General features: G+C 39.8%; 1 protein-coding gene across 1 annotated transcript in view; it reads right to left on the reverse strand.

Annotated features, from left to right (window-relative positions):
* PDGFD (platelet derived growth factor D) overlaps positions 1–19662 on the reverse strand; it is a 147112-nt gene that overhangs the window by 87467 nt on the left and 39983 nt on the right. The window contains exons 5-6 of the mRNA XM_010838874.1: positions 11660–11864; positions 6241–6421 (exon numbers count right to left, since the gene is read on the reverse strand). Of these exons, the coding sequence (XP_010837176.1) occupies positions 6241–6421; positions 11660–11864 (386 nt within the window). The remainder of the gene's footprint in view (positions 1–6240; positions 6422–11659; positions 11865–19662) is intronic.

Consider the following 19662-nt stretch of genomic DNA (forward strand, 5'->3'; position numbering starts at 1 on the left):
CCTCAGATATGCAGATGACACCACCCTTATGGCAGAATGCTAAGAGGAAGTAAAGAGTCTCTTGATGAAGGTGAAAGAGGAAAATGAAAAAGTTGCTTAAAACTCAACATTCAAAAAAAAAAACTAAAATCATGGCATCCAGATCCATCACTTCATGGCAGATAGATGGGGAAACAATGGAAACAGTGATAGATTTTATTTTCTTGGGCTCCAAAATCATTGCAGATGTGACTGCAGCCAAGAAATTAAAATGTTTGCTTCTTGTAAGAAAAGCTATGACAAACCCAGACAGTGTATTAAAAGGCAGAGACATTGCCAACGAAGTATAGTCAAAGCTATGGATTTTCTGGTAATCATGGATGGATGAGAGAGCTGGACCATAAAGAAGTCTGAGCAATGATAAATTGCTGCTTTTGAACTGTGGTGTTAGAGTAGACTCTGGAGAGTCCCTTGGACTGCAGGAAGATCAAGCCAGTCCATCCTAAAGGAAATAAACCCTGAATATTCATTGGAAGGACAGATGCTGAAGCTGAAACTCCAATACTTTGGCCACCTGCTGCATAGAGCTAACTCATTAGAATAGACCCTGATGCTGGAAAAGATTGAAGGCAGGAGGAGAAGGGGACGATAGAGGATGAGATGGTTGGATGGAATCACTGACTCAATGGACATGAGTTTGAGTAAGCTCTAGGAGTTGGCGATGGACAGGGAGCCCTGGCGTGCTGCAGTCCATGGGGTCACAAACAGTTAGACACGACTGAGTGACTGAACAACTATATGAGATTCTGAGGACAAAGATCTGCCTATCTTTCTCACAGCTGTATTTCCAGGACCCTAGACTGAGCTTGGTCTAGCATACAGTAGGTATTTAATAAATAATACTGCATCTTTCTTATTGCCAAACCTTCAGTAGGATATACTGAAATGAAGTGGAGGGAAACAGGATCTGCCTTGTGATGACCATCCTCATCTTGACCATCCTTGGCTCTACAAATAGTCCTGGCTGATGTGATCAGAACAACCAGGGATGTTAAAAAACCTTCAACAATTTTGATCTGACAATGGAAATAAACATGGAATTTCCATATTTTGTAGAGAAAATGAATAAGGTCCTTTAGTTTCTAGCTTTGAGAATTTAGTTTATGGCAATAATAATGAATTGCCCATCATTATTTTGTTTTTGTTTCACCAACTGGCAAGTTTTAGGTGAGCAAAATTAGAATCTGTGAAAGCTATTACAAATCAGAATCTTCGTTATTAACTCATTGGCCTTATTCTTCCTTTTTCTTTGCAACCTCATCTTCTTCTTTTCCATCCCCTTCCTTTTCTGCATCTATTTTAAATAATTATTTATAATGCAAAACCATGATTCATGTGGAGTTTAAACCTCAATGGAAATTTTGACTGTGCTACTTGAAGTTGATTCAAACTACAGAGGTACACAGTTAGTAACAGATAAAATTGCTTTTTTAATCTTAGAAAATGTTTATAAGGTATTATTAAATTCAATTTAAAAAATAAACTAGAGTTTGTTAATAAAACAAATGGGCTAGCTTTCAAGTAATTTAATTTTTACTTTAATATTTAATATTTTAATGTAAATCATCTATATATCAATACAAGTTTTAAAAATAATTTTTTGAATTAAAATATACTTTTCATTAAACACAGGTTTCCCTGGTGGCACAGATGGTAAAAGCATCTGCCTGCAATGTGGGAGACCCGGGTTCGATCCCTGAGTCAGGAAGATCCCCTGGAGAAGGAAATGGCAACCCACTCCAGTATTCTTGCCTGGGAAATTCCATGGATGGAGGAGCCTGGGGGGGCTACAGTCCATGGAGGCGCAAAGAGTCAGACATGACTGAGCGACTTCACTTTCACTTTCATTAAACACATATATACAAATAAAAGGCTTTTTTAATGTTTGTCACAATATGAAATGAAATACTTTTACTTTGGAGGTCAGAAGTGAATTATGGTCAGAAGTATGTGTATATGTGCATACATACACACACACAGTGACAACTGGGCTGTTTGTGTATGTCTGCCAAGTTCACTTATCACCTGATGATACATTAATAATTACACCAGTGATAATGATAACAATAAGAACAGTAGGTATTTGTGTAATTTTACCAAGTTCCAGGCAGGGTGCTTTACAAACATTACTTAACCCAATAACTAGTTAATTGTATATCAGGCAGCATGATCACAATCTTACAGATGACAAAACTGAGCCTTTGGTCAGTAAGAAGCAGAGCTGAAATTCACACACATGCTTGCAGACTTCTTTGCACACCACACGCTTGGAGTCTAATAACTGACACCTTTCCAATAATCTACTTAATGGTCTTCAAAAAGATTCCTAACAATCCAATCAATCCATTCATTCCCCAGTAAACTAAATTTGCGATGGCAGAGCCTAATTTATTTAGACAAACACATTTTGCTAACAATTTGATAACACTATCCATTCTGCTTCATTATGCTCTCTGATGGTATCTGTTGTTTTTACTGTGTTGTGTGGTCTGTCGTGTCCGACTCCTTGTGACCCCATGGACTATAGGCCATCAGGCTCCTCTGTCCATGGAATTTGCCAGGCAAGAATCCTGGAGTGGGTTGCCATGTCCTACTCCAGGAGATCTTCCCAACCCAGAGACTGAACACATGTCTCTTGCACCTCCTGCATTGACAGGCAGACTCTTTACTACTGTGCCAGCTGGGAAGTGCTGATGGTTATCTATCCTCCTCAACTGAGTGAAATTAGGAAAGAAAACTCAGTAGGAGAGAAAAAATTGAAATATGAAATTGAATCATTTTCTTAGTAGGAGTCAATTCAACAAAGATCATCACTAGCCATGTATAAGGCACTGTGTAGAATACACACAGGACACTTGTCCTACCTTCAAATGGGTCATTGCTATTGATCATATCTGGAGGAGACACACACACACACACACACACTTAGCGATGGCAAAAGATAGGACCATTATCACCATTATTTATTGAGCACTCCCACTATATCCTAGGTGCTATTATAAGTATTTGCTATTAATTTAAAATCTCACATCAACTCCAATTATTATCCACATTTTATGGTTATACAACCAAAAGGTAAGAGACTCATTCTACATGACACATTAATAATTGGGGGAAACATTCTTTGAATCAAAATTAGCTTTGTAGCAATGTGGTCCCCTATGGCTGTGCTGCCTTGCCCTAGGAAAGAATGTGATAGGTGTTGGAAAAAAAGGTAAATCATTGAATGAGCACATCAGACAAAATTGTAGCAATTATAAGAATAATTGCTAACCAAAACTAAATGATCATGATGTTATCCCATTAGTCAGTCTCCCATACTTTGCTGGAGTGAAAAATAGACTAAAAATGTACACCAGACTTATTCTAAAAATGTTATAAGCATGGGAACCATGTAGATGTGGTTCTAGTGCAGTGGGCTCTTATGGTCCTGGGCACCTGTAACTTATAGCCTCAAGGGAGGCCCTTGTACAACAGGAGAGTCTTGAGGTAGGAAGAAGAGAGGCGTTTGATGGAAGGCTGAGAAGTGGAAAGGTAGAGATGAGAAGGGAGGTGGTTTTGACTTATCCAAATAGCTATGCACCATTTTCTAAGAGCACACTGATTGCTCAGGAATTATTATCAGTCCAAATTTCCCCAGCACCTGCCATGCCTTAAAGGAGCAATTGCAAAACAGCTGCCTCCAAATTCGAGAGGCTTTGTAGGTCTATACAACATTTTAAAATTCATTATTTAAATACACCTAAAGGAGGCTTGACATTTTTTTTTAGTTTCATGAGATATAATTGACATACAGCACTGTATGATGTGGGAAGCATAATGATATGACTTACATACATCAGAGCTCACTATTTTTAATCCCACTGTCTCCCTCTAATTTTATATAGGGCTAACCATGTTTTTTTTTTTTTTTTTCACTAGGAGTTTTAAGTCTGGTCTCTGTAGCATTTGATTTCATAAACTCTGCTTTAAAGGTTTTCCATGAAAAATTTAAGCATGAATAAAATGACCTTTCCAAAACATTGGTCAAATCATAAACGATCCCTGTTGAACAAGGTTCAAATAGAAGAGTTTATCAAAAAGTCACACAGATCTAGAGTTTATATACACCTGAAGGTTACGCTCATTCTACCTCTTGGAATTCAGCCATCAAAGCACTTTGGCCCTAATTGATCATATTTAGTGCCAGAAGCCTATTAGGAGCGAAAAGGGAGCCTGGAGCTATTTGCAATGAATGCAGACCAAGAGGCTGGTATAACAAAAAAATGTACGACAGCCATCATTTCTAAAAAACACAACTGAATGTACTAGTGGAGGTGAATAAGTGAGTGAGTGGAGTCGTGCCAAAGAGTTTACATCCAAACTAGAGTCTGTCCAACACTCCACTTAACAGCAGCCAGGAAATGAGTGACAAGCCTGCACTATAAGCCAAAACACCTCAAACGAAAATACTCTCTTTTCCTTAAATCCACATCTGCACTGCCTGTTTCAACGAAAAGGAGTTATTTTGCCTTAAAGACATAATACTAGAGTTAGTGTGTTTCTAACTGACTTATGGATCATTTAACTTAGTCATAACCAAAGCTTCACAAAAAGCATATACACGAGCACTAACAGTCCTTGATACGTTGAGGGAATAAAACAGGTCCTTAACTAAGCCATTCTGCCACATCACCAGTCCAACATGCTGAGACTGCTTTGTCCATGAAAAATTGAGAACAGATGCATCACTGAACACATTAAAGGCAAAGAAATGCAGAAACCAAAGGTTCATACTTCCATTTTAGTGCTGAGCAGCACTGCATGAGTATGCAATAATGTATATAATGCTTGATGGAGTATTCCCAAATTAAAGTAGAACCAGGATCACCACATGCATTTTTTCATTTATAGTATTCTGATGTAGAATTCACTTAGTATTTAATAACTTATCATAATGCAAAATAAAAGAGAAGAAACCACATTAGATTTGAAAAAATCAAGATTTTTTCCTACTCTAAATTTAACTCATATGAGGAAAAACCCCACAAATTGACTCCATTTGTAGTACTGTGTTCCATTTTGGCAACCACATTTTGAAAAGGGGTAGCAATAAACTGAATGAGAGTTAGTGACGCTGCCAGGTGAGCAAGAGGCAATATGCTATGAACGACTCAAGGATTCAGAGATATTTAATCTATCCTAAAGGTAACACATAGGCAAAATTATCCCAACTTCTCCCTGCGCTTCATCTGCAACACCCAGTCCTTCTGTCTCATTACTCATCATTAGTTCTTACTGCTTTGTAACTGTCACTTCCACCAGACTATCAACTCCAGGAGGGTCAAGGACCCTGTCTTCTTGCTTGCCTTTTGTCTACTACACCTATCAGAGTGTCTGATAATAAGCAGGAACTTTACGTGTGGGCATGTGCTCAGTTGCTTTGCGACCCCATGGACTGTAGCCCGCCAGGCTCCTCTGTCCATGGAATTTTTCAGGCAAGAATATTAGCATGGGTTGGCATTTCCTCCTCCAAGGAACTTTATATTGTTTTACCAATGAATGACTGAGTAAAGGAGATCCATGACCATGTATGACCCAACAACTAGACTTAACTACAAGGTAGATTATACGTCAATATGAGGTTGAATATCTTCTAACAGAAGCATTTAAAGTTTAAAATGGCTGCCGAGGTGCAGACGTGAGAGCAAAAACAAACATGGGTAGAGTAAGCAAAAATCAACCTTTGGGTCCTGAATTATATTCCAGTCTTTAAGATGCTTGCTAACTCTGAGGTTCTATGATTATACCATAGGTCATTCCCAAATTTGGGTCATAATTTAAACTAAAATTGGAAGTCTTCTGTGATTGGAATTACATAGACAATTTCTCAAATATCACAAAGCTTCTCTTTGGCTGTACATTTATTTTGCTGAATCAAAGGGAAAATGGTATATGCTTTACTGTAAACAATTTTACTTTTTCTATTCACTGTGCTTTCTTTCCAAATGCTTGGGCCCCAAGCATTGATTGAACAGATCTAAAATGGCATTCCTCACTAAAGAAAGTTTTGACATTTTGGCCACAAAAGCAGGGACAAAGCATGCCACAGGCAATTAACACCGTTCAGTTTCACACCACTGAATTTAATCACAGAAAATGATCTCCAAACTTCATTTAACCAGTGTCTGCTTTTAATCATAGGGTGGTTACGCTACTTACCACAAAGGAATAATAAATCTTGAATCCAGGTTTAGCCACAAAGTAGTCATCAGACTTGAACGTTATTTTAATCTGGTTTGTTCTTGATATTATCCTTGGAGGAACTTCCTTGTGTCCACACCATCGTCCTCTAATAACAGTACTGGTTTCAGATATGTCTTCAACTTCTACAAAATCATACCTGGTACCAATTTAACATAAATAAGTTTTGATTAAAATAGACTTTGAAATTCATACTTTCATTGAGAAATTAAAACTAACATATGTGATTTCTTATGACCTATTATCTGAAATGAAGTTTAGAAGAAAAATCAGTTCTTGGATTAGATTTCTCAAATTCAAACTTCAACAATCTATTCTGAGGAAAAACTTTTATACACTTTCAGCCTATTCTCCTTGAGTGAGTGAAAGTTGCTCAGTCGTGTCCGACTCTTTGTGACCCCATGGACTGTAGCCCACCAGGCTCTTCTGTCCATGGGATTCTCCAGGCCAGAATACTAGAGTGGGTTGCCATGCCCTCCTCCAGGGGATCTTCCCAACCCAGGGATCAAACCCAGGTCTTCTGCATTGCAGGGAGATTCTTTTTTTTTTTTTTTAATTGGAGGCTAATTACTTTACAATATTGTAGTGGTTTCTGCCATACACTTACATGAATCAGCCATGGGTGTACATAGGTTCCCCATCCTTAACCCCCCTCCCACCTCCCTCCCCAACCCATCCTTCAGGGTCATCCCAGTGCACCAGCCCTGAGCACCCTGTCTCATGCATCGAACCTGGACAGGAGATCTGTTTCACATATGATAATATACATGTTTCAATGCTATTCTCTCAAATCATCCCATCCTTGCCTTCTCCCACAGAGTCCAAAAGACTGTTCTTTATATCTGTGTCTCTGTTATCTCTCATATAGGATCATGGTTGCCATCTTTCTAAATTCCATATATATGTGTTAGTATACTGTATTGGTGTTTTTCTTTCTGAATTACTTCACTCTGTATAATAGGCTCCAGTCATCCATCTCGTTAGAACTGGTTCAAATGCATTCTTTTTAATGGCTGAGTAATATTCCCTTGTGTATATGTACCACAGCTTTCTTATCCATTTGCCTCCTGATGGACATCTAGGTTGCTTCCATGTCCTAGCTATTGTAAACAGTGTGCGGGGAGATTTTTTACCATCTGAGCCAACAGGGAAGCCCAAGAATACTGGAATGGGTAGTCTATCCCTTCTCTAGGGGATCTTCCCAACCCAGGGATTGATCAGGGGTCTTCTGCATTGCAGGCAGATTCTTTACCAGTTGAGCTAACAGGGAAGCCTCATCAGATCAGACAAGACCAGTTGCTCAGTCATGTCCGACTCTTTTCGACCCCATGAATTGCAGCACACCAGGCCTCCCTGTCCATCACCAGTTCCCGGAGTTCACTCAGACTCACGTCCATCGAGTCAGTGATGCCATCCAGCCATCTCATTCTCTGTCGTCCCCTTCTCCTCCTGCCCCCAATCCCTCCCAGCATCAGAGTCTTTTCCAATGAGTCAACTCTTCCCATGAGGTGGCCAAAGAACTGGAGTTTCAGCTTTAGCATCATTCCTTCTAAAGAAATCCCAGGGCTGATCTCCTTCAGAATGGACTGGTTGGATCTCCTTGCAGTCCAAGGGACTCTCAAGAGTCTTCTCCAACACCACAGTTCAAAAGCATCAATTCTTCGGTGCTCAGCCTTCTTCACAGTCCAACTCTCACATCCATATACATGACCACAGGAAAAACCATAGCCTTGACTAGATGAACCTTTGTTGGCAAAGTAATGTCTCTGCTTTTGAATATGCTATCTAGGTTGGTCATAACTTTCCTTTCAAGGAGTAAGCATCTTTTAATTTCATGGCTGCAGTCACCATCTGCTGTGATTTTGAAGCCCCAAAAAATAAAGTCTGACACTGTTTCCACTGTTTCCCCATCTATTTCCCATGAAGTGGTGGGACCGGATGCCATGATCTTCGTTTTCTGAATGTTGAGCTCTAAGCCAACTTTTTCACTCTCCACTTTCACTTTCATCAAAAGGCTTTTGAGTTCCTCTTCACTTTCTGCCATAAGGGTGGTGTCATCTGCATATCTGAGGTTATTGATATTTTGGGAAGCCTCATAACTCTTCCTAAATTGTTAAAAATCAAAATAGACTACTTTCTGAGCATCTAGCTTATAAAGGTTTTCCTGGAGAAGCCAATAAATATAATCTCTTGTCATGTTTTAGGAGATGTAGCTCCAGTTGTGTGCATGCGTGCATGCTCAGTTGCTTCAGTCATGTCCCCTCTTTGATCCTATGGACTGCAGCCCTCCAGACACCTCTGTCCATGGGATTCTCCAGGCAAGAATACTGGAGTTGGTTGCCAGGACCTCCTCCAGGGGATCTTCCTGACTCAGGGATTGAACAAGCATCTCCTGCATTACAGGCGGATACTTTACCGCTGAGCCACTGGGTAAGCCTGTAGCTTCAATTATATACCCACATGTTTACTATATCAAATTTTTAAACAAATTCCCATTTGGAATTAATTTAAATTAATTAATTAATTATTAATTAATTAATAAAATCCAGCATTTCTGTAGGAAAGGAAATGGTCTATACCTACACAGCATGAAAAATCAACAATTTCATTGTAGAAAATAAATGATAAAATTATAAAATAAACAACTATTTTCTCTTTGTGGAACCTATCTTTTGGAAGGATTATATCATAAACAATGACATTTATCATAATCAAAAGCACATGCCTTTAGCAGTGATGTGCCCTAGCCAGTATTGAACATATCTGGGCTGTGTGTGAATGAGGGTAAGACCATGGGCTCATCATTGACACTGGTCAGAGAAACAGAGAATTGCAGGATTGAAAAAGACAGGAGAGGCATTTTAGATATTCCATGGAGCCATTAGATCCTCAAAGTCCCTGCACAATATTCCACTCTTTCGTTGCAGAGTAAAACACGTTCAGAGACAGAATCACTTCTTCTGAGATACCCCACATCCTCAAACATTCTACATTGAGAGCTGAACTGTGTGCCTTTCAGTTCTGGTCCTCAGCACCCTGCCCTTCAGTCACCTTTTCCCCATATGACTTCAGATGCTAAAGTCACAGGGCACACGATGAACACTCAGGGCACACACTCAGGGTGAACAGTGGCAGAAATCTCATATCTACTTTATATTTTCCTGTCATGATTACCAAAAGGAGTCAGCATGAGAACCATCACATCTGAATATGAAGAAAACCCAATACGGTTTAACTAGTCTTCATACACCTCAGAGCTCTTATTGGATGGGGCAGGGTGATCTAAGAAGCAGGTAAGCATAATAAAATGCTGACTCAGTTTCATTGAAAATAGTCTATGGGGCCTTTATCTCCTTTGCCTCTGTTTCCTAATGAACAAAATAAGAAGGTTTATGTAATTTTACCAGCTGAATATCTCTTGAGCACTACGCAAATTAACTACTTGATATATGGTGGTTGGAAAGTGAAAAGTACTAAGATAGAATCATCATTAGAGCAATAAATATTACAATGTAGACATCAAGGAAGTTTTGCAACAGATGGGAAGAAACAACTTCATTTCATTTTATATACAATGTATGTGAATCATATTCACTACACTAAGCAAAAGTATACTTGAAACTTTAATAACACAAGAGGTCACTTTTGTCTTTTAGATAACCTATTAGCACAATTTTCATTCTCAAAGCTCCATTTTGGTTTTCAAGGAGGGTCCTGATCTCTTCCCCTTCTTCCTTTCTCCTCTACCTCTTACTTCTCTACCTCCCTCTATAAATTTTTAGGAGGAACTTGATTTGATGAATGGTCTGGGGATCCTTTAGTCCATCCTAAAGGAAATCAACCCTGAATACTCATTGGAAGGACTGATGCTAAAACTGAAGCTCCAGTACTTTGGCCACCTGGTGCAAAGAGCTGACTCACTGGAAAAGACCCTGATGCTGGGAAAGATTGAAGGCAGGAGGAGAAGGGGGCGACAGAGGATGACATGGTTAGATAGCATCAACGACTCAACGGACATGAATTTGAGCAAACTCCGGGAGATGGTTAGGGACAGGGAGGCCTGGTGTGCTGCAGTCCATGGGGTTGCAAAGAGTTGGACACCACTTAGCAATTGACCAACAATTGGGGGAAAAGTCATCCTTAATTTCCTCTATTTTTAAGGTCAGGACGCCCAAAGGGTTTAGTCACTACCAGATCAAAACCCTGTGCGGGAGTGGAGACCAGTATCTCTTCAATGACATCATCTTTAATAATCTTTTAACACTGGCCTTGTTGTTTGTTTACATGATCTCTCTCTCTCTCCCTTTTTCTTAAGCACAGAAAATGAATTCTCCCTTTCAAGGTTGAAAAGACACAAGATCTCCTCAAGCTTATTCTCTCTGTAAATATTAACTGGCTCTTCCTGCATGTATTCATCTTTACTTTCCAGCATACATTAGCCTCTATGGTCCTAGAAAGTAATAGTGAGTGCTATTATTCTTGAAAAAAATAGCAACATAATAAAAACTGTCAGTGTAATAAACATGCAACAGAGGATAGCCAAATTTGAGGCACCTGATTTTTATTATTCAAAGTAAAATAAACCTACTGAAAGGATTTAGCAGTTTAGTAGTAGTTCATTGGCAATGCAGAACAAGTGCACGCGGTAAAGTACAAGGAGGAAAAAAAAAATCCTCCGCATCTTACACATGCTTATTAAAGGAATAAGATGCTGTGAGTGGACAATTTGAAGAGCAGCAGCCAAGACTTGCTCTGAAAAATATGCTCAAAAGGGAGAAGACTATCTCAGTGCAGCTTTCATTTTCTACTGACCCCGAAATTGCAGGAAGAAACAGACCTCTGAGGAGGAGCCAACTGGCCTTGGGAGCTTGTCTTCTCTCTTTTTACATGTATCTGAGGCCTTAAAATTATTATTTCAGGTAACGGCCTGGCAGGGTCCTCGCCATCACCCTCTCCCAGCGCTGGGTCAGTTCCTGGAGCCCAGCAGCGGATACACTCCTCAAGTCCTGAGAAGCTCGCACGCGGGCCATGGGACATGGTTGCTGGTGACCTGGGAGACCAGATGTGTCCAGCTGCTCACAAAGGTGGTTCTAGGCCTGGCCCATAAAAAAGAATCACCCAGATCCCCCTTCTCTGGAAGTCACACAGCCTGGCTCTGCCAGTTGCAAGAGTGAGCTTCTGTGAGTCTTGCCAGGTTACCAGGCCTCCACAGAGACTGTGCTTCAATTTATGCTGTACATTAGGACGGACATAAAGGCTTTCTGAAAAAGAAGTCACGTATTTTGGATAGGGCCCAAATGAGAACTTTGATGCAATGTTTTAAATCTTTTCTTCACCTTGGAATTTTACCCTAATATGGATTTCATTTCACACTCACCTACAGATATCATTTTCGGCTTCCTCTAATCCAAACTGATTGTCAAAGACTAGCTGTATCCTTGTTTTCTCCTGGGAGTGGAGCCGCCAGGTCAGAAGCAGGTTGCGAGGGTAGCTGTTTGGGAAGCGGGGACTCTGCACGTGGCCATGTCCTGTCACCTCGATGGTCTCGTCTCTTCGGTACAAGTCTGTGAGGTGATTGCTCTCTGTTAGTAGTCACAACTTGTAGAAATTAGTATGTTGCTCCAATTACAGGAAAGCAAAAAAAGAACAGTTTAAAACACATCACATTGCAAAGCACTTCTTGATTGTGTTTAAAAACATTAAGGCCAAATGGCAGCTTTGTGGTTAAACAAACAACATCCATGTTTTTTTCTACTACTCCTGTCTCCTCAACTCTTCATAAAGCTAGACTTGACTCCTAATATTTGATACTTTGGGAGCTCTCTTAACATTATTTTTGACACGCAAAATTAACAATCATCTCAGAACTCAGACTCATTTCAATTGGAATTAAAATGAGCAAGTAATTTCAAATAGTTCATCTTTCCTTTTTCCATGTAATATAGCTGACCCTTGAGCAACATGGGTTTGAACTGTGTGGGTCTGTGAATTTTTTTTGATAAATATATATATATATATATACACACACATACAGTTGAAACAGGAGGGAAGGGGGAGAAGCAGGCAGGGCATGATATAACCATGATGAAGACTGGTTAGAACTAACTTTGTCCAAGATGTCGGAAGCATCAACTTGCAGTAGACCTAGCGCCTCATCTCACGCTTGCTAGCATGTTAAATGACACACCCATTGGCACCATGAGAATTTTGAGGCCAACCATAAAAGGTCAGATATTGTGCTGTGACCTAATTCCTGGAAATCCCTGCCTCTTCCCCCAAATAATTAGAATAATCCTCCCACTAATTAGCCTATGAAATTACCCAGTCCACAAAAAGTATCCACACTGTATACTGAGGCTCTCTTCTTGCTTTCTGAGATGGCCCACACTCTGCGAAGTGTGTCTGCCTTTAAAGACATCCATTTACTATCACTTCATCTCTGAATCCTTTCATGACAAAGCAAGAACCATAAATTCATCAGCAACATTGTAAATGCACTTTATCTTTTGACTTTCTTGACATTTTCTTTTTTCTAGTTCACTTTATTGTAGAATATATAATATACATAACATACAAAATATGTTAATCAACTGTTTAGCAGGAAGGCTTCTGGGGACTTCTATTGTGGGCCAATGATAAAGTATCCACGTTCCAATGCAGGAGACATGGGTTCAATCCCTGGTCAGGGAACTCAGATACCACATGCCATAGTAACTAAGCCCACGCAACAACTAGAGAAGCCCACGTGGCACAGTGAAGACCTAACACAGCTCAAAACCAACCAAACAAACAAAAGCCAAAGAGGGGGAAAAAAAGTAATGTTTTTGGCCAACAGTGAAGTATGAGTAAAGTTGGTTGTGGGGGCGGAGACAAAAGTTTTATGTGGGTTTTTGACTGTAGGGTGTGTGTGTATGTGTGTGAGTGTGCATGTTCTTAGTTGCGCAGTGGTGTCTGACTCTTTGCCATCCCATGGACTGTAGCCCACCAGGCTCCTCTCTCTATGGGATTTTCCTGGCAAGAATACCGGAGTGGGTTGTGTCAACTACAAATTGGTGTTTGCCAAGAACATTTGCCACCTGCCTCTGCAGAGACTGAATCCTGTGCTGCTGCAGCTGTTGAACCTCAACATGCCCTGAAGGCAGTTCAGGGCGGACAGTGAGGCACTCTGCGCTCCAGGGAAACTGGGGAACAGGTCTTTAGATAGTCAGATATTTCCAGAAACTGATTTCATGATCCAAATCCATGCATCTCCTCACATCTAGAAAAGCATTAAATCCCTTCATGGTGACATCAGCTTCTTGTGACTAACAGAAAACCTTTTGTAAAGTAAGTACTTGACTGCTCTGAATTCCCCCTTCAAAACATCTTATATATTGACCTTCCCCACTGCCTTTTTTGAACAATTCCTTAGAGGTATCTGAGGTGCTGTCTCCTGGGCTGCAGTCTTCATTTTGCCCCATTAAAACTTAACTTGCAAGTCTCACTTTGCATCTTGTTAGTCGACAGTTGCCATGCCCTTTTCCTGGGGACCTTTCTGACCCAGGGATCAAACTTGCACCTCCTGCGCTGCAGAAGGATTCTTTACTGCTGAGCCAGGGGGAAGCCCCGGTAAGGTACTGGCATCCCTAAACCTCACTTTGTTCACGGATCAACTGTACGAACACATTTTTTTTTCATTGACAGAGGAACAGTATATCGTCAATGATTAGCACAGGAGGTACTCAATAAATATTGCTGAATGAATGAATGAGTGAGTGAAACAAGTGAGTGAAAAGCAAATTAAAGACCCTCATGATATTTAATGACCATGTATTTTTTAATCAAATGGCATTTTCCAGTTGTTTCTCCCTCATAAAAGATTATAATTTTTGGCCTTCATTGTTGCTGACTTAAAATAGTTCCAATTCTAATTCTATTTTCCGTATATTGTATAATAAAGAACTTGTCTGATCTTTGTCCTGGGTTCCTAAAAGGGAACTTCTAATCCCTTAGAATTCCGAAGTGACTTTATTATTTATAGTAGGCCCTTGGGGCCAAACCTGATTTTATGTTGATGGGGTGATTCACTGTGGGTCCCTAAGTAGTTTCAGGATGGGGACTGGCTATGAGAGAAAGACTAAACACGTGACTTTCAGCTCTGACACCAGTCTGACTTCCCAACGTCCCTGAGGTAAGGTGTCTTGGAGTCTTAGCCTATTGCCAGTGAGCCAATCAATCATATCTATAGAATGAAACTCTTATAAAAACTCTGGTCACTGTGGCTTGGGGGAGTTTCCTGGTTCATGACACACACATATGCTGGGAGGGTGACATATCCTGAGGACATGAAGCTTCATGCTTGAATCTTCCCAGACCTCTCCCTAAGTGTCTCTTTGTTTGGCTGGTCCTGATTTGTATCCTTTATCGTAAAACTGTAATTATAACTACAGTGTTTTCTTGAATTCTCTAAGTTTTTCTAGCAAATTATCAAGTCTGAGGGGCTTATAGGAAGCCCTCGGTTTAACTGTGAATTGGTAAGGAGTATGGGTAACCTGGATACCTCACAATTTTCAGCAGGTGACTGAAGATCAGTCTTGGGACCTGGGCTCTTAACCAGTGACATCTGACCTAACTGCAGGTGGTCTGCATGAGAATTGCACTGCTCAGTGGGCCCATTTTTCCTATCTCCCAGTGTCCAGAGTTCTTTGCATTTTAGATTTTGACATTTTAGGCCCCTCTGTAAGCAGAACTGCAGCCACAGTCTATTTGCGTCCTCCCACAGAGAGTTGACTCCGAAGCCTATAATTCAGTGAGCCTGGTCAGGGAGGCCTAAATTGCTGGTGGAAACCACTGAAAGATTGGGCTGCGGAGGGTGGTTGTTAAAGCTTCCAAAATAAGACAAAGGGGATGAACAAGGAGTCAGCATGTGAGATGCAAAGGCTTCTCTCCCTTTTACAAACATTCTGATATGGATGGGAATTTCAATTTTTCTTTGCTTTTTTTTTTTTTGACTAATTCATTGTTTAGTGTTTTGTGCTTGCCCGGCTAGCTTTTGTGTGGGAGACAGCCTTAGGAAGAGCAAAGGTAGCTAGAGGAGCAGACGTCCCTAGTCCCAGCCTCTTGACCAGGAGACCAGAGCACCAGCTCTGCAGTCATGTTCCATGCTCTGGTCCCAAGTTTGATGCTCTTTAACTATCTGTAACAGAAGGTAGTTTTCCTTCTTAGCCTGAAATTTGCTAGAGGCAATTTTAGATCCTTTGCTATCTATAATCACTTTGACTTCTGAATCACATTGTTTATATATAATTTATAACCTCATGCCAAACTCAGGGCTATTCTTGGCAGAAGAGCTGTGATGATTTATAGATACAGAGAGCAACCTATCAGGTTAAACCTGAGATAACTCCGAAGTGTTATATACAAAGTCACATTCCTCAATGAAGGCATTTACTTTGGTGTTCCAATAATAACTAGCACAGTATGTCAGGAACTCCTCCAGTAAGTTGTTTAAATTCATTACTACATTTAATCCTCACAACAACTGTATGCAATTAGTAATATCCCCACTTCACAAAGAAGGCTCAGAGAGTTCAAGAAACTTATGACCTCAGGGCATAAAGCAGGTGATGAAATCAATATCTGACCCTAGACTATCTTCAGCGGAGAAGGTAATGGCACCCCACTCCAGTACTCTTGCCTGGAAAATCCCATGGACGGAGGAGCCTGGAAGGCTGCAGTCCATGGGTTTGCTGAGTGTCGGACACGACTGAGTGACTTCACTTTCACTTTTCACTTTCATGCACTGGAGAAGGAAATGGCAACTCACTCCAGTGTTCTTGCCTGGAGAATCCCAGGGACAGGAAGTCTGACGGGTTCCTGTCTATGGGGTCACACAGAGTCGGACACGACTGAAGTGACTTAGCAGCAGCAGCAGCAGACTATATTCAGAGCACACATTCTTAACCAGAACACTGTATGAGTTGTTAAACTACAAAAATATGAAATATATCATTTTTCATAGGAATAATTTTGACTTATGTTTTACATGGCAAGAATATAAGTTCTTATTTTACATTTTAATACAGAAAGAGGTTCACATAGTCATTACTTTGGGTTATGAATTTGATGCCTTTAAAAACGTGAATTAAAATGAAAGAAAAAGCCAAAATGTTTTTATTCTGTCCCTAACTCTTTGGCAAACTGAGTTCGCCCAACCAAGTATCCCTGGAGCTCATTAAATCCTTGGAGACACTATCACTTACTTTGGGATTCATCTTGAACAACTGTTGTTCTCAGAGTGTGATCCCCAAGATCAGCATCATCAGCTGGGAATTTGTCGGAAATGCAAATTATCAGACCTTATCCCAGACCTACTAAAGCAGAAAGGCTGGGGGTGGAGCCCAGCACTATTATTTTAACAAGGCCTCCAGGTGATTCTGAGCTCCCTAAACTGCGAGAACCACTGACCATATCATTCTTTCTGCTCTTGTGCTCCTCATTCTTGACTTCCCAGGCTCCTTCACTGCCTTGCTTGACTCTATATCTCATATATGAATTTTCATCTTACCTCCCTGCCTGATGACCTGTCTTGGGTTCACTTTCCTGTCTTTGACCTTGAAACATTCTAGAGGACATCATATATATAAATACAGAATGAACTAGGGTAAGAACTATCTACTTTGGAAATTACCTTATCTAACGTTTCCCATTTCATGGAACAGTCACTCTTGGTCCCAGTAGACACATCTGGTAACCTACTGCTTCAAGTTATGTTTAAGGAGGAATGAAATCACAAATAATGGTTTATTTTTTCTTCTCAGATCATAATATTATCTACGACAGCATGAGATCTAAATGGTAAATGCTGTTATTAAAGTAAGAATTAAAATACTTCATCAGTGATTCCATAGGAATAAACGGTGATCTCTGCAGACTGTGGCACCTCACACAAATTCAGTGAACATACAGGCATACTCATTTGCTCCCCTGTCTCTCTAAGACATCCAGGAGCCAGTATCATGACTGTTAGCCACAAACCCAACATACTATAACTATAAGCCAAAAGAAAAGAATGGTCATTGGTTCAGGAAATTCCCAATATGCAAAGGGATTTATTATAAAATTTCATTTGTAAAATGGTTATTTCACAATCATACAATATATCAGATGAACAATGTTTGATGAGCATGTAGTTAAGTGTTATACAAACCAAACTGCTGCTACCAGACAACCACATTACAACCACTTAATTTTTGTGGGGTGCAATATACTTTACAAGCATCCGATTTTGTAAGTCTACCATAAGTTGATAAAAAGTAAATATTGCAGTAATTACCACTGCTTTCATTCTGCTTTTTATTTTAAATTTAATTTTGTTATATTACTTTAACAGGTAATGAAACCAACACACAGAAGTTAAAGTGATTTGTTCTAAGTGAAGAGAACGGAAGGCTGGCTGGTATATGGAAGAGTGAAGCTTTGAATGCAGCTACATCATGTTGGTGACTTTCTTCACTATAATCAACAGCAGCATCAGACGCAACATGTCATCTTTCTGGCTTCTGTTTCCTAAACTAATAGTTTAGGGGCTGAATAATATGACATTTAAGATTCTTTTCAGGTCCAAATGACAGGACACCTCAAAGATTTTCCTTCAAGAAGGCAGAACTGCCAGTGGTTTGACTGACAGATGCGAGGCAATAATGAGACCAAGGAACCTGAAATCCAAAATCTTCAGCAGGATAAACACTTTTCCCATCTATCAGTGATTGTATATATAGTTGTATACTATCATCTAAAATAGGTGTACAAATGGATATTTTATCAATTGCTGTTCAAACATATGTATGAAAATCTTTATTATTAACAAGAAAAGTGCCCCAGGCACATAACTGGCCACTTAGCCCCTCAACTTGTGCTGAATACATTATGGAGGAATGTAAATAAATCCTTTAAAATAGATGCAATGTATTCTATCTTGCTTTTTTATTTTTTTTAAATTTTATTTTATTTTTAAACTTTACATAATTGTATTAGTTTTGCCAAATATCAAAATGAAAAGGTTTCTGCCTGAAGCTGGTTGGGTACAGGGACTTAAAGTTACTAAAAGATGCTTTATCATTTCTTTGAAAGTTTCACAGAAAAGTTAAAAAAAATCACATGCAGAATATTATATATCTTGAGGGAAAGGACAATGTCTTGTTTACCAAGGTAACCTCAGAACCTCACCAGTCTGGGCACATGGAGACTTTCAAAACAGAGCTGTTAAATACATACATGGATGGAAGGTTACTGTGAATAATGAATAGGCAGAATTCTAAACACTGATAAGCATTTTGAAGTAAGATAATAAATAAAAGGCAGTTTAAAATGCCCCGATAGTTTATTTCTAAGTGTGCCTGATGTTTGTGAGAACACATCTTGCACAAACGTTCAAGGACTATTTTAGAAAGAGTTACATTGATGATCCTGCTTGCCATGCAGTTCAGACATTAATTTTGAAAGAACTGCCTCTTTTTATGCACTATTTCCAGCAACACATATACCACCAAGCTCAGCAGAGTCGGTCCACAACACTCTTTAAAAACCTGAGACCAAGAAAGAAGAGCAACGCTGGACAAAAGCGGGAGAGACTGTTGCTGTAGTTGGGATCTACTCTCAGATGGAGCAAGCGGTGGATGAAAACCAGGTGACTGACAAGTCTCCCAAAGTTCTCGTCTTATGCAGCCATCTAGTTTAGAATAGAAAGTTCAGCAAGGCAACAGTGAGACCTGTGACTGACTAATGCCTGATTATTATTACTACTAACTACATCTAATCTTTGTACTCTCCATCAACAAATCACAGCATTGTATACGAAAGTATCTTAGAACCCAAATTAGTACCTTCATCAGTGAGACAGCGCACAGTGTATTGCTGAAAAGGGAAAATGAAACAAGGGAGTGGTGGAGAACATGAAAGACGTAGGGCAGGAGTCCCTAATTTTAAAATGAATGTCAATTAGTAGAACAGGCCATAAAACATAATTATTAGAACAGGCCAACTGGGATTAAACTGAATTTTTGTGGATACTTTTTCATAAATTATCTCCTAACTTAAAAAGCACAGGGTTGGCTCACTCTGTGAACTGCTAAAGGTGAAAATTAGACTTTGTTAACAATGTTAGTTTAAAAATCAGTGTGAAAGCATTTTCAACATTCTTTTCCTCAATGTTTCTTAAGGCACTGAAGCTTGCAATCAAGGAACTAATTTCCTCCAGGGACTGCTAGTGGGCCAATTTTCATTAAGGAGTTTTGGGTTAACATCTGACACACGGTCTTGGAAAGACCCAGTCTTCCAAAAGCCTATATAACAGCTTTAAAAACAACCATCCCCCGTGATCACCCTGCTTTTAAGCAACTC

This window comes from Bison bison, unplaced genomic scaffold (genome assembly GCF_000754665.1).
Source record: "Bison bison bison isolate TAMUID 2011002044 unplaced genomic scaffold, Bison_UMD1.0 scf7180017864107, whole genome shotgun sequence".
In the NCBI taxonomy this organism is placed as follows: Eukaryota; Metazoa; Chordata; class Mammalia; order Artiodactyla; family Bovidae; genus Bison; species Bison bison.